Raw genomic sequence first — 13,590 nt, 5'->3', positions numbered from 1 at the left:
TGAATTCTCACCCATCTCTGGTAATGCTTTTATCTATCAACTGTGCTGAGACAACAAAAACACAAACTCTGGCCTCTTCCAGGTGCAAACAAGCAATGATCAAGGTTAAAAAGAGATGTCATCTGAGACCCACATAGTAGCTCCTATCTGAGTCTTGTGTAGTGTGGGCTCTACAAGATACTGTCCCACTCCCCCAGTTGAACAGGTTCATTCCTAAAAGACAGTAAGAGACCTTAGACTTCTGCTCTCATCTGGTGCAGGAACTGCCCCTCTGAGACAACGTCAAATCTCTGCCCTTACAGATCCTGGGGCCAGCAAATGGGTGCAAGGGAGAGGAGCAGGGTCTTTTCTGCCTTCCATTGGTTCAGTGCCTCCCACAGCTTGAACTCTGAGCGCCTTGACCTGGATAACGTCTCATATAACCACACAGACCTCACGCCTATGCCTCTCGGGATGTCTTCCAGGAAGAATCAGTCTCCTGCCGTGGAGCCGAGAACAATACCGACAAGACCGAGTCCCCGGGGAGTGGCCTAGGTTATGGCGGCCCTTGAGCTCCCGGCCGTCCATCCTCTTCCCCACAGCTGCTCCTTTGGGCTCAGGCCGGTCAAACCCACCCGACTGTCTGAACTGAATGCCATGCCGCAGACACCAGATCCTTCCTTGTCCTCTGGTCTATTCCTGCACAGAGCTACCGGTACTTGTCTGAGTGGGGTTGGCATTTGAAAGAAAAGGAGCAAGGCTGAGGAAAGTGAGAATGTCAAGGGCTTAAAATAACAGGCGAAATCGTTCAGGCCCGCGCGGGAGTTTTGAGAAAGAGAGGGTGGAGTAAGGGGATGAATGGCCTCCGCTAAGTTCTTCGCTGAGGAGTGACGCCCGGGCATTACCGACTTCCAACACGCAGCCAGGTTGCAGGAGTCCCTCATTTTCCCCGGCAGAAACGGGGCGGGACCGACCGAGGTGGCGATTTCCCTCCGGAGCTGGAGAGGCACGCGGGGCGGGGCCCTTTCCAGCGGGGGTGAGGAGGTCAGACATGCGCGCGGCTCTCAACTGCCTGAAGGCCAGTCCCCGCGCGCTCAAGCCCGCGAATCCTGAGCGTCCCCTAGTGACTCCGCCTGCTCTAACCTCCCCCCCCCACCCCCAGCCCCACCCCCAGCCCCCCTCCCCCATCCCCACCCCCAGCCCCCCCCCCCCCCCACCTCCCGGGACAGATTACAGCTCTGGGCCACGGTCGACTAAGAAGACGCCCTAGAAGAGCCCGACCCTACGGGAGGACCCGTGGCCGCCTCCAAGAAGCGAAACTGGGCGCCCAGGCCGCGCCCAAGAACGCAGCGACAACCTCGCCAGTCCAGAGAAGCCGACTGACCAAACTCACTCAGATCTTGACACCCCGGAAGGCGGCCAGCAAGCAGGGGACTAGGCCGGACACCTGGCCATTCTTTAGCCTATCTGTTGGAGCCTAACGCTCTGCCCGCTCTAACGACCTCTCCTCCCGGGGTATGCGAGGGCCCGCCGGGAGAGCACGGACAAGTGGCACAGCTTCTTCCAAGTGCAGTTGTGGGTGGCTCTGAAAAGAGCCTTTGGATATGATGGAACCTCGAGCCGAGCGCACACTGCTTAAGCCCGCTCCCCGCGGATGCGGCGGGCCAGCTGGATGTCTTTGGGCATGATGGTCACGCGCTTGGCGTGGATAGCGCACAAGTTCGTGTCTTCAAACAGCCCCACCAGGTAGGCCTCGCTCGCCTCCTGCAGCGCCATCACGGCCGAGCTCTGGAAGCGCAGGTCGGTCTTGAAGTCCTGCGCGATCTCGCGCACCAGCCGCTGGAAGGGCAGCTTGCGGATCAGCAGCTCGGTCGACTTCTGGTAGCGCCGGATCTCGCGCAGGGCCACGGTGCCCGGCCGGTAGCGGTGCGGCTTCTTGACGCCGCCGGTGGCCGGCGCGCTCTTGCGAGCCGCCTTGGTGGCCAGCTGCTTCCGCGGGGCCTTGCCACCGGTCGACTTGCGGGCAGTCTGCTTTGTACGGGCCATAGCGAAACGAGACACGAGCTCACCGGCGCAACGCTGCACAAGGGAGAGGAACCGGGATCCAGCCCACCGCAGCGGTCTTTATAGGCACAGTCTTTTCCCGATTGGGCGGGACAATAATTGAAAGTCCCGCGCTGGCTGTCCATTGGCTGTGACGTCATCGGCCCTAGCGCCACTGATTGGCTTGGGCAGTATCCCCCCCCCCCCCCGCCTCCCCGCCTCCCTGCCTCCCTTTCTACTGTCCAGTTTGCCAACAGTTTTCCCTGCCTTGTTTTTCCTTTCTTTCAGGGTGAGAGTCAGTTTTGAGCGCAACTGTGTCAGAATGTTCCTCCTCAGCCCTTTCGCTCCCTTGGAACGCGCTACCCGCGAAACCCTCTTTCTACGCTTTCTAGCTCCCGAATTGAACCTCAACCTTCTGTTTGGCCCCGCCGCCCCCGGAACGCCTTGTTGCCTTTTCCGAGCCCCCTAGCTTAGTTGGCATGACGGATCGTTGTGTGGTTTTTGGTTTGGTTTGGTTTCCGCCTTTCCGTGCTTTTCGGATCGGAAAGTTATCTGCGCCCCCCTCCGGCGCAAGACTCCGCCTCCGAAAGCCTAAGTGGGGACCTGTATCTCCGCCGCGAAGGCGCCTTTTTTTTCCCCTTTGAGACAGTCGACTCAAGCCAAACTCCAGGTCCGCCACACTCCCGAAAACTGTCCGTTCCCCTAACCGACTGGGGTGAACCGGGCGTGGACGTGTGTGAGAGAGGGAACGTCCCCTTGGTACTAGACCTCAAGTGTTGGGCAAAGGCCTGGGGAACAACTATAGAGTTGCTCACTAGGCATCCGACTCCGAGTTAAGGCATCGCGGGTCGCCTGACGGAGTACTTAGAACTGAGTCGACCCTGGCGCCTAAGAGGCTTGCTACCTTGACCTGAGCTAATTAATCTCCTGGATTTACAACCCGTCGCCCCCCCCCCCTCAAGCAAAACACCGGTAAGGTACTCAAAGATTCCAGAGGATGGGTGAAAGGTACTCCCTCCCCCTCTGTACCCCTGGGCCGCATGTCTACTACTGAGAAGGGTGAAATTGAGCAAAGCAGGTGCTGGAACAACTCTTTATTTGAAAAAATGGGTGGCTCTGAAAAGAGCCTTTGATTTCAGAGGTGCCCCTTCGAGTACGGGGCTTGGGAGGGCTTCCGGAGACCGGCCTCACTTGCCCTTTGCCTTGTGGTGGCTCTCCGTCTTCTTGGGGAGCAACACAGCCTGGATGTTCGGCAAAACGCCGCCCTGGGCGATGGTGACTTTGCCCAACAGCTTGTTCAGCTCCTCGTCGTTACGAATAGCCAGCTGCAGGTGACGAGGAATGATGCGCGTCTTTTTGTTGTCTCGAGCCGCGTTACCCGCTAGCTCGAGAATTTCGGCGGTCAGGTACTCAAGAACTGCCGCCATGTACACGGGCGCGCCAGCCCCCACCCGCTCGGCGTAGTTGCCTTTGCGCAGCAGGCGATGCACTCGCCCCACCGGAAACTGCAGACCTGCGCGGGACGACCGCGACTTCGCCTTGGCGCGGGTCTTACCTCCTTGTTTGCCACGACCAGACATGACGCCAACAGGCACTGCAAGCTGCTCCCCTTTGATGGCTAACAAAATCATCCTCCACAGCGCCGCTTCACCCTTTTATAGGCAGAACGGCGATTGTCTACGGAGCAATTTGATTGGCTACAGCACAGCTTTGTCCTGATGACCAATAGGATAGCTCAACCAGAATCCACTCATTTACATAACCTCGTCCCCCTCGCAAGAGAGCCACTGAAAACTCGCGAATCGCAACGCGGCGTAATCCGAACCTTAATTTGCGTACAGCCTCTATAAGTACCGAGTCGCTTCCGGTAGCCTCGGTGCGGCTGTTGTGTTTGCGTTCGTGGTGGTCTCTGCAGCTCGTGCTTGCCGTTATGCCTGAACCGGCGAAATCTGCCCCGGCGTCCAAAAAGGGCTCGAAGAAAGCTGTCACCAAAGCCCAGAAGAAGGACGGCAGGAAGCGCAAGCGCAGCCGCAAGGAGAGCTATTCCATTTACGTGTACAAAGTGCTGAAGCAAGTGCACCCGGATACCGGCATCTCGTCCAAGGCCATGGGCATCATGAACTCGTTCGTCAACGACATCTTCGAGCGCATCGCAGGCGAAGCGTCGCGCCTGGCGCATTACAACAAGCGCTCGACCATCACGTCGCGGGAGATCCAGACGGCCGTGCGCCTGCTGCTGCCCGGCGAGCTGGCCAAGCACGCCGTGTCCGAGGGCACCAAGGCGGTCACCAAGTACACCAGCTCCAAGTGAGTTCCTGCCGGGATGCGGCGCTCGCACGAGGCGCTGAGCCGCTTGACTTTCCAAAGGCTCTTTTCAGAGCCACCCACTTTCTCAGTGGAAGAAGCTGTTATCCAATTTATTTTCATTTTCTGTTATGGTTCTTTTCCGTATCACTTACTCCTTTCGTAGTGTAAATTTGCTCTCTTCCTTAGGATAAAGGAAAAAACCCAAGGTAGGACCAGATTGTGTCGATCGGTTAAGAACTAGCTAGAGTAATTGTTCATTCTCATGCAAGTAACTTGCCTTTTCCAGTGAAACGGTTAGCGATGGGTGATGATCACTGTAAATCTACTCAGGAGGATGGGGTAAAAAGTTACGCAGTGGTTGCTCTGCAGCAATTACATTGGGTCAATACTTTGTAAATGCATTTTTCTTGAGCTCAGGAAACTAAATGTAATGTTACTGTTTAAAAAAAAAAGCAATACCTTGACCAGGCCCCAGCACGTATAGAAAATCTATAAGTCGACTAAAAAAAACACAATCTGCGTTAAGAATCAAGTTTTATTCGGCGACTTGCTGAGGACTAAGCCCAAGAGACAGCCTTTCAGATAGCTCTGAGGGACTGTTCCAAGGCGGTATGGGAGGAACCAGAATATATACCACTTTTGCAAAAACAAACCAGGTAGTTGAACATCAAAAGAATTCTAATTAATGAAAAAAAACCCAAACTATCTCAAGTTAATAAATTTAGCACTTCTCTATGGGAAGGTGAAAGAGTGGGCTGATTGAAATCATTCATTCGATATGCACCTTAACCTCCTGTTTTTCTCCATCCTGAATCCCCTCAGGGTGTACAGTTGAGGTGGCTGCAGCGGCTGATGGCTTGATGGCCACAACATCCTTTGATTACTGATATGGCAGGTGACATTTTTCATCCACATTTCATCTAGACAATTTTTAGTCTAGACACACGTCGTGTCTCACTTTGCTATTCCTTTCGGTTAATATTTGAACAGAGGCCTGAATGAAGAAGGAAAGTAAGCCATAGGATATCTTGGAGAAGAGTATTCTAAGAACAAAAAACAGCAAGTGCAAAGGCCCTGAGGCAGGCACAAGTTTGAGGAGTTCAAGGAATAAGCAAGGCCACTGTGGCTAAAGCACAGTGGGCAAAGGAAAGATCTGCAGGGAGATGTGATCAGAAAGGTAGTTGAGAGTCATTATGTATGCCATTGAGTGGCCTCTAGGGCATTGCAAAGATTTTGTCTTTAATTCTAAGTAGGTTAGAGTGCCTTTGGAGAGTTTGATCAGAGTAATGACATTATTCGACTTAAGCTAAAGCTCACCCAGGATGTTATGTTGAAAAATAGACTATAGGTGAGCAAGAGTAGAGGCAGGGAGAATATCAAAAGGGCTACAGTAATAGCTCAGGAGAGAGATGGGTGGTAGCCGTGGAGATGATGAAAAGTAGTCAAGACATAGTTCAAATGAAACTGATGAACTGTATATAGGTTATGACAGAAAGAGAGGAATCAAGGATTTTTTTTTTAAATTATTTATTGATTTATTTTTAGGCTGCATTGGGTCTTTGTTGCTGCGTGCGGGCTTTCTCTAGTTGAGGCGAGCGGGAGCTACTCTTTGTTGCGGTGTGCAGGCTTCTCGTTGCGGTGGCTTCTCTTGTGGAGCACGGGCTCTAGGCGCACGGGCTTCAGTAGTTGTAGCACGCGGGCTTAGCAGTTGTGGCTCGCGGGCTCTAGAGTGCAGGCTCAGTAGTTGTGGCGCACGGGCTTAGTTGCTCCGCGGCATGTGGGATCTTCCCGGACCAGGGCTTGAACCCGTGTGCCCTGCATTGGCAGGTGGATTCTTAACCACTGCGCCACCAGGGAAGCCCGGAATCAAGGATTAATTGCAGGTTCTTGGACTGAGCACTTGGAAAGAGCTGCAACTTACTGATACGAGAGGCAAGTAGGTTTGGAGGGGGAAAGCCTAGAATAATGTCTTGGACAAAATTTTGAGACTACTGGTAGCTATCCAGGTGGAAATATCAAATAGGAAATACCAAATTCCCACGTTGGGAATACGAAATATGAGAACTGGAGTTCAAGGAAGAGAAAGGACAAAGGGGTAGATTCTAAAACCCCGATTCTTGCTCGTTTGTAGGTGATCTATCCTTTTTTTTCTGGATGCTTTTAGAATCGTTATAACATGTCTAGATATGGTTTTTTCCATATCTAGCTGTGGTCTCAGTGTTTCACTAAAATCCCCTATCCAACTTCAGTTTCAACCTCCAACCTTAGAAGGCAGAATAATGAATGTCTAAATCAATGTTAATTGGGCATCCCTTGGCTAGTGCAACCACATAAATCAGTTACCTCTAATAATTGTAGCAAAGTATGAACAAAGGATATCATTCAGAGTTCTAGTTAATATATAGATGATCACTCTCAAACATACATAAGACTTTTAAATATAATGGAGTAAAAAAATCTTATATGTTCATATGTTGAAATTCTATCAGTTAACATACTGTAAAAATAAAATGGAATAATTAACATCTATGAAAGTTTTCTGTACTAGTTTATTAAGTCTGATTACAAGTTTTTAAAATTTTCTCAATTTTTTGTTTTGTAAAATTCAAACCTATAGAAAAGTTGAAAGAAGCTGTACAACGACCAGCATTATCTTCATCTAGTTTCACCAATTGTTACTATTTGCTGCATTTGCATTTTCTGAACCATTTGAAAATCAGTTGTAAACATCTTGACATTTTTCCCTACTTAACATTTTTTAAAATTTTTACATAATTTTTGAAGGTTACTTTCCATTTACAGTTATTACAAAATATTGGCTATATTCACCGTGTTGTACAATACATCCTTGAGCCTATCTTACATCCGGTAGTTTGTACTTCCCACTCCCCCACCCCTAAATTGCCCCTCTCCTACTGGTAACCACTAGTTTGTTCTCTGTATCTGTGAGTCTGCTTCTTTTATATTTACTAGTTTGTTGTAATTTTTAGATTCTACATATAAGTCATATTATACAGTATCTTTCTCTGACTTATTTCACTTAGCATAATCCCTCCAAGTCCATCCATGTTCCTGCAAATGGCAAAATTTCATTCTTTTCCCTACTTTATTTACATGTCTCTCTTAAAATCAAGGACATTCTCCTATATAACTACAGTACCATTATTACCCCCCAAAAATTTAATATTGATTCAGTAATATTAACCAATATGCAATCCATATTCAAATTTCTCCAATTGTCAAAAAAATATCCTTTAAAGCAGCGGTCCCCAACCTTTTTGGCACCAGGGACCGGTTTTGTGGAAGACAATTTTACACAGACAGGCGTGGGGGGCGGTAATGCGAGCAATGGGGAGCGGCAGTTGAAGCTTCCCTCACTCGCCCGCCGCTCACCCCCTGCTGTGCGGCCCGGTTCCCAACAAGCCGTGGACCCCCACCGGTCTGCTGCCCGGGGGTTGGGGACCCCTGCTATAAAGGTGTTGCATTCATTTCCTACGGCTGCTGTAACAAATAACTATAAACTTGGTGGCTTAAAACACAAATTTATTCTCTTAAAGTTCTGGAGATCAGAAGCACAAAAATCAGTTTCACCAGGTGGGTCTCAAAACTGCTCTCTCCAAAGGTTCTAGGGGAGAATCCTTTTCCATGCATTTTCCAGGTTCTAGAGAGGCATTTCTTAGCTCATGGTTCCTGCCTCCATTCTCAAAGCCAGCATCGTACCATCTTCAAATCTCTCTGCTTCCATCACCTTCTTCCTCCCTTGGCTTTTTTTTGCCTCTCATGAGGACACTGGTGATTACATTTGGGTCCACCCAAATAATCCAGCATAATCTCCCTATCTCAAAATCACACCAGGAAAGTCCCCTTTGACATTTAAGGTAATATTCACAGATTCTAGGGATTTAGATGTGGGCATATTTAGGAGCCCTATTCAGCCTACCCCCCGCTGTTGACTACTGTTATAGGTTGAATTGTGTCCCCTCAAAAGATATGTTGAAGTCTAACTCCCCAGTGCCTTAGAATGTGGCCTTATTTGAAAATAGGGTCTTTGTAGATGTAATCAAGTTAAAATAAGGTCATTAGGGTGGGTTCTAATCCAGTATGACAGGTGTCCTTATAATAAAAAAATATATATATATAGAAATGCACAGGAAGAAAATTGAGACAAATGTCAGGGTTTGTCGTAAACCAAATAATACCTGGGGCTACCAGAAGCTGAAAGACAAGGAAGGATCCTGGCCAAGAGCCTTCAGAGGGACAGGGGCCTGCCAACACATTGACTAGACTTCTAGCCTCCAGAAATGATGACAGAATAAATTTCCATTGTTTTAAGCCACTCAGTTTGTGGGACTTTGTTATGGCAGCCCTAAGAAACTAATGCAAACTAAAATTTTTAATAATAGAATTATTTAATTTTTAAATAAAATTTCAGATTTTTAAAAATCCTAGACTGTCCTTCATTTTAATGGCAATATTAATCTTTGGCCCTGGTCAAATATTGATTTTAAAACTTGGACATTTAGTCCAAATGTGTAGTTGGAGCACCTCTATTTTTCCTTATCTACCCTATTTGGTCTCTTTGAGACCTTCCAAGATAAAAGGTCTATCATCTTTCCTTTTATTCTGGGAAATTATTATTTCTCAAATATTTCAAGATCCAAGTAGGGCTCTGAGGCTGGCTGAACTCCATGAGTGGCTCAGCTTTCCAATTCTTCCTCTCAGCAGTTGCCCTCCTGTTGTCTACAATCATTCTTGCCTTCACACCCACATAACACTACATTCTGCTGCAGCCTCCTGAAAGCAAAGAAGATTCTTTACCAAAAGATAAGAGCAATCTACATTCCCAGTAGTTCAATTTCTGAAATGTTTGTGCTGATTAGATTGGTCTAGATTCCTGAGCTAATCAGTGTGGGAAGTGGTTGGGACTACATTTAAACCAATCATGCCAACACTAAGAACTGTAGATAAGATCTGTTTTCTGGGAAACACATGTGGCAATGGTTCTCAAACTTGACTGCTCATTAGAGTCACCTGGGGAACTTTTTAAAAATTCCAAGTGATGACTGTGTCCCAAATCACTTAAATCAGAATTTCTGGGGATGGCACCCAGACATCAGTATTTCTAAAAGTTCTCCAGGTACCTATGGGCAGTCAAGTTTGAGCTCCACCTACATAAGGGATTGAGAAAGGTGAGTTCCTTAATGAAAATCAGCATAAAATTAGAAAAACAGAATAAGAAAAATGCTACATAGTCAATAACATACATTATAGGGCTATCAACTACTAAGTTATACTACATAAACACATACGAAATCAAATCTCAAAGAATACGTTAAGGAAACATATAAGGAAAAATAAAGTCTAGAAGAATAAGGTGATAGCCTTCATCCCCACTGCTGTGTTTAGAGTGTGGACAAAGAATGTCGCCTGCCATTTCAGTAAGCAAAAGATGTTGTGGCCAAAAAGCCCTCAGCCACTGCAGCCACCCCTGACGGTGCACCCTGAGGAGATTCAGGATGCAGAAAAACAAAATAATGGCCCTACGTAGTTAAGGTGCCTATCAAAGAAATGGTTTCAATAAGCCCAAACTCTTGTATCTTCCCATACCTAGGAAAGCACTAAAATCATTAACTTGAGATGTCTGTTTTTGTGATTAGCAGTAATCTTTTGATGTTCGACTATATGTTTGGTTATTTTTTTCATCAGAAACTCCTATATATCCTGGCTCCTCCCATACCTCTTTGGAACAGTCCCTTGGATCTGAGAGGCTGTATCCCAGGCTTAATTCCTCAGCTAAGTCCACCGAATAAAACATACTTCTCAATTTTTAGGTTGTGCACTTTTTTTAAAAGCAGGTTCGTGTTCTCTTCGCTGAGCCCTAGATGCATCTCTCACACTGCCAACTCCATTTATCGAGCTGAATGTTGAATGTCAACTCCATATATTAAAGGTTCTCAATCTTAAATCAGAATTCTGGATCTCCCTTCAATGCCCCAATCTATCCCTCCTCCCAGTATTCAATCCTAATCAACAGCACCACTGTTTACGCAGTTGCTCAGGCTAAAAATCTAGGGGTTTTGCTCCTATCCACAGTACTACCTCCAAAATATAATCGTAATCACAACATTTCTCACCATCTCCATTACTGTCACTGTTCTCCAATCCAGCATGTCTAGACCACCCAGTGGTTCTCACACTTTAGCATGCATCAGAATCACCCAGAGGGCTCGTTAACACAAACTATTAGGGTCTGAAGATTCTGCCTTTAATAAATTCTCAGGTAATGCTAATACTGCTGGTCTGGAGAAGAGACTTTAATTAAGAGTCACTGCTCTAGGGGCTTCCTTGGTGGCACAGTGGTTAAGAATCTGCCTGCCAATGCAGGGGACGCGGGTTTGAGCCCTGGTCCAGGAAGATCCCACATGCTGCAGAGCAACTAAGCCCATGTGCCACAACTACTGGGCCTGCGCTCTAGAGCCTGTGAGTCACAACAACTGAGGCTGCGTGCCACAACTACTGAAGCCCACGTGCCTAGAACCTGTGCTCCGCAACAAGAGAAGCCACTGTAAGAGTCACTGCTCTAGCCTGCAACACTGTAATAGCCCTCCTAATTGGTTCCCTTGCTTCTATGGATAATCTAGGATCTATGATTCACCATAGCAACCAGTGATCTACTTTAAGGTTAATGAAGTCTTGTTATCCATGTCCCTACAGAAAGCAATCCAAGGGTTCCCAAAGCACCGACACTAACCTCTGAAGCCAGTCTCCTTTGCATTCCCAGCTATATTGGGGCTTTCTGCTCCTTGAACATTTCAAATATTTTCCTGCTTCGGAAATTATGCATATCTTATTTCCATTGTATGGACATATCTTTTAAATTGGGTAAGCTTTTCTAAGAGGTAATTCTCTGGAGAGAACACTATCACCGAGTATTAGTCAAGTTTTATGTGATTTGACCTAAGATGAGGCAGACAAAAACCACCAGAATGGTTAATTCCTAGGTATCAAAAGCAAGCTCCAGTTTCCCTGTTGGGGAATCTACACATAAACTGGGTACGCAGGTGCTTGTGAATAACACAAACGCAAGGAATTTGTTAGCACCAAGTGAAAGTTGAGTTATCCCTTTTTTGTAAACAACACCGACCACACAATACAAAAAATTAAGTACCACGACTGTTTACCACTTGGGAACACCAGATGGTAGCACCTTTGATATTCGAACTTTATCTTGCATACATAAGTTCATAAAAAGCAACATCATTGAAACAGTTTCAAGAGTTCTGACAAAACACAGCACATCTATACCCCATTAGATTCTCCCAAACTAGGTAAAAATACTCCGTCACTTTTCTGAAAGAAATGGTTGTGTTCGTACTTAACGACTGTGAACGCTCTTAACGTTAACTAGGTGAGGAAAAAAAGCAAAGTAGAGCTACAAAAAACCTGTGTAAAACAACATGACAGCTTCTTCCACTGAGAGAGTGGGTGGCTCTGAAAAGAGCCTTTGGAAAGTCAAGCGGCTCGGCGCCTCATCCGAGCGCCGCATCCCGGCAGGAACTCACTTGGAGCTGGTATACTTGGTGACCGCCTTGGTGCCCTCGGACACGGCGTGCTTGGCCAGCTCGCCGGGCAGCAGCAGGCGCACGGCCGTCTGGATCTCCCGCGACGTGATGGTCGAGCGCTTGTTGTAATGCGCCAGGCGCGACGCTTCGCCTGCGATGCGCTCGAAGATGTCGTTGACGAACGAGTTCATGATGCCCATGGCCTTGGACGAGATGCCGGTATCCGGGTGCACTTGCTTCAGCACTTTGTACACGTAAATGGAATAGCTCTCCTTGCGGCTGCGCTTGCGCTTCCTGCCGTCCTTCTTCTGGGCTTTGGTGACAGCTTTCTTCGAGCCCTTTTTGGACGCCGGGGCAGATTTCGCCGGTTCAGGCATAACGGCAAGCACGAGCTGCAGAGACCACCACGAACGCAAACACAACAGCCGCACCGAGGCTACCGGAAGCGACTCGGTACTTATAGAGGCTGTACGCAAATTAAGGTTCGGATTACGCCGCGTTGCGATTCGCGAGTTTTCAGTGGCTCTCTTGCGAGGGGGACGAGGTTATGTAAATGAGTGGATTCTGGTTGAGCTATCCTATTGGTCATCAGGACAAAGCTGTGCTGTAGCCAATCAAATTGCTCCGTAGACAATCGCCGTTCTGCCTATAAAAGGGTGAAGCGGCGCTGTGGAGGATGATTTTGTTAGCCATCAAAGGGGAGCAGTTTGCAGTGCCTGTTGGCGTCATGTCTGGTCGTGGCAAACAAGGAGGTAAGACCCGCGCCAAGGCGAAGTCGCGGTCGTCCCGCGCAGGTCTGCAGTTTCCGGTGGGGCGAGTGCATCGCCTGCTGCGCAAAGGCAACTACGCCGAGCGGGTGGGGGCTGGCGCGCCTGTGTACATGGCGGCAGTTCTTGAGTACCTGACCGCTGAAATCCTCGAGCTAGCGGGCAACGCGGCTCGAGACAACAAAAAGACGCGCATCATTCCTCGTCACCTGCAGCTGGCTATTCGTAACGACGAGGAGCTGAACAAGCTGTTGGGCAAAGTCACCATCGCCCAGGGCGGCGTTTTGCCGAACATCCAGGCTGTGTTGCTCCCCAAGAAGACGGAGAGCCACCACAAGGCAAAGGGCAAGTGAGGCCGGTCTCCGGAAGCCCTCCCAAGCCCCGTACTCGAAGGGGCACCTCTGAAATCAAAGGCTCTTTTCAGAGCCACCCATTTTTTCAAATAAAGAGTTGTTCCAGCACCTGCTTTGCTCAATTTCACCCTTCTCAGTAGTAGACGTGCGGCCCAGGGGTACAGAGGGGGAGGGAGTACCTTTCGCCCATCCTCTGGAATCTTTGAGTACCTTACCGGTGTTTTGCTTGAGGGGGGGGGGGACGGGTTGTAAATCCAGGAGATTAATTAGCTCAGGTCAAGGTAGCAAGCCTCTTAGGCGCCAGGGTCGACTCAGTTCTAAGTACTCCGTCAGGCGACCCGCGATGCCTTAACTCGGAGTCGGATGCCTAGTGAGCAACTCTATAGTTGTTCCCCAGGCCTTTGCCCAACACTTGAGGTCTAGTACCAAGGGGACGTTCCCTCTCTCACACACGTCCACGCCCGGTTCACCCCAGTCGGTTAGGGGAACGGACAGTTTTCGGGAGTGTGGCGGACCTGGAGTTTGGCTTAAGTGAGTCGACTGTCTCAAAGGGGAAAAAAAAGGCGCCTTCGCGGCGGA

At 48.6% G+C, this 13,590-nt stretch overlaps 5 protein-coding genes across 5 annotated transcripts; 2 read left to right on the top strand and 3 right to left on the bottom strand.

The window, feature by feature from the left end:
- Positions 1–1,592: 1,592 nt before the first annotated feature.
- On the bottom strand, positions 1,593–2,042 carry LOC118894554 (histone H3). Its single transcript, XM_036850897.1, has one exon. The coding sequence runs from the start codon at positions 2,023–2,025 to the stop codon at positions 1,615–1,617; it is 411 nt and encodes a 136-aa protein (XP_036706792.1). The 5' UTR covers positions 2,026–2,042; the 3' UTR covers positions 1,593–1,614.
- Positions 2,043–3,092: 1,050 nt separating this feature from the next.
- On the bottom strand, positions 3,093–3,789 carry LOC118894475 (histone H2A type 2-A-like). Its single transcript, XM_036850801.1, has one exon. The coding sequence runs from the start codon at positions 3,651–3,653 to the stop codon at positions 3,210–3,212; it is 444 nt and encodes a 147-aa protein (XP_036706696.1). The 5' UTR covers positions 3,654–3,789; the 3' UTR covers positions 3,093–3,209.
- Positions 3,790–3,815: 26 nt separating this feature from the next.
- On the top strand, positions 3,816–5,844 carry LOC118894613 (histone H2B type 2-E-like). Its single transcript, XM_036851024.1, has one exon. The coding sequence runs from the start codon at positions 3,953–3,955 to the stop codon at positions 4,331–4,333; it is 381 nt and encodes a 126-aa protein (XP_036706919.1). The 5' UTR covers positions 3,816–3,952; the 3' UTR covers positions 4,334–5,844.
- Positions 5,845–10,862: 5,018 nt separating this feature from the next.
- LOC118894679 (histone H2B type 2-E-like) lies at positions 10,863–12,405 on the bottom strand. The gene has a single exon (XM_036851138.1). The coding sequence runs from the start codon at positions 12,266–12,268 to the stop codon at positions 11,888–11,890; it is 381 nt and encodes a 126-aa protein (XP_036707033.1). The 5' UTR covers positions 12,269–12,405; the 3' UTR covers positions 10,863–11,887.
- Positions 12,406–12,431: 26 nt separating this feature from the next.
- On the top strand, positions 12,432–13,128 carry LOC118894405 (histone H2A type 2-A-like). The gene has a single exon (XM_036850698.1). The coding sequence runs from the start codon at positions 12,568–12,570 to the stop codon at positions 13,009–13,011; it is 444 nt and encodes a 147-aa protein (XP_036706593.1). The 5' UTR covers positions 12,432–12,567; the 3' UTR covers positions 13,012–13,128.
- The last annotated feature ends 462 nt before the right edge of the window (positions 13,129–13,590 follow it).

Source organism: Balaenoptera musculus, chromosome 1, assembly GCF_009873245.2.
Source record: "Balaenoptera musculus isolate JJ_BM4_2016_0621 chromosome 1, mBalMus1.pri.v3, whole genome shotgun sequence".
In the NCBI taxonomy this organism is placed as follows: Eukaryota; Metazoa; Chordata; class Mammalia; order Artiodactyla; family Balaenopteridae; genus Balaenoptera; species Balaenoptera musculus.
Note: the sequence above shows the minus strand (reverse complement) of the source record. Positions and strands in the feature narration are given on the sequence as shown.

Bases quoted from the DNA above. Each gene is read 5' to 3' on its own strand.
- LOC118894554 (XM_036850897.1), bottom strand. From the start codon at position 2,025: ATGGCCCGTACAAAGCAGACTGCCCGCAAGTCGACCGGTGGCAAGGCC.
- LOC118894475 (XM_036850801.1), bottom strand. From the start codon at position 3,653: ATGATTTTGTTAGCCATCAAAGGGGAGCAGCTTGCAGTGCCTGTTGGC.
- LOC118894613 (XM_036851024.1), top strand. From the start codon at position 3,953: ATGCCTGAACCGGCGAAATCTGCCCCGGCGTCCAAAAAGGGCTCGAAG.
- LOC118894679 (XM_036851138.1), bottom strand. From the start codon at position 12,268: ATGCCTGAACCGGCGAAATCTGCCCCGGCGTCCAAAAAGGGCTCGAAG.
- LOC118894405 (XM_036850698.1), top strand. From the start codon at position 12,568: ATGATTTTGTTAGCCATCAAAGGGGAGCAGTTTGCAGTGCCTGTTGGC.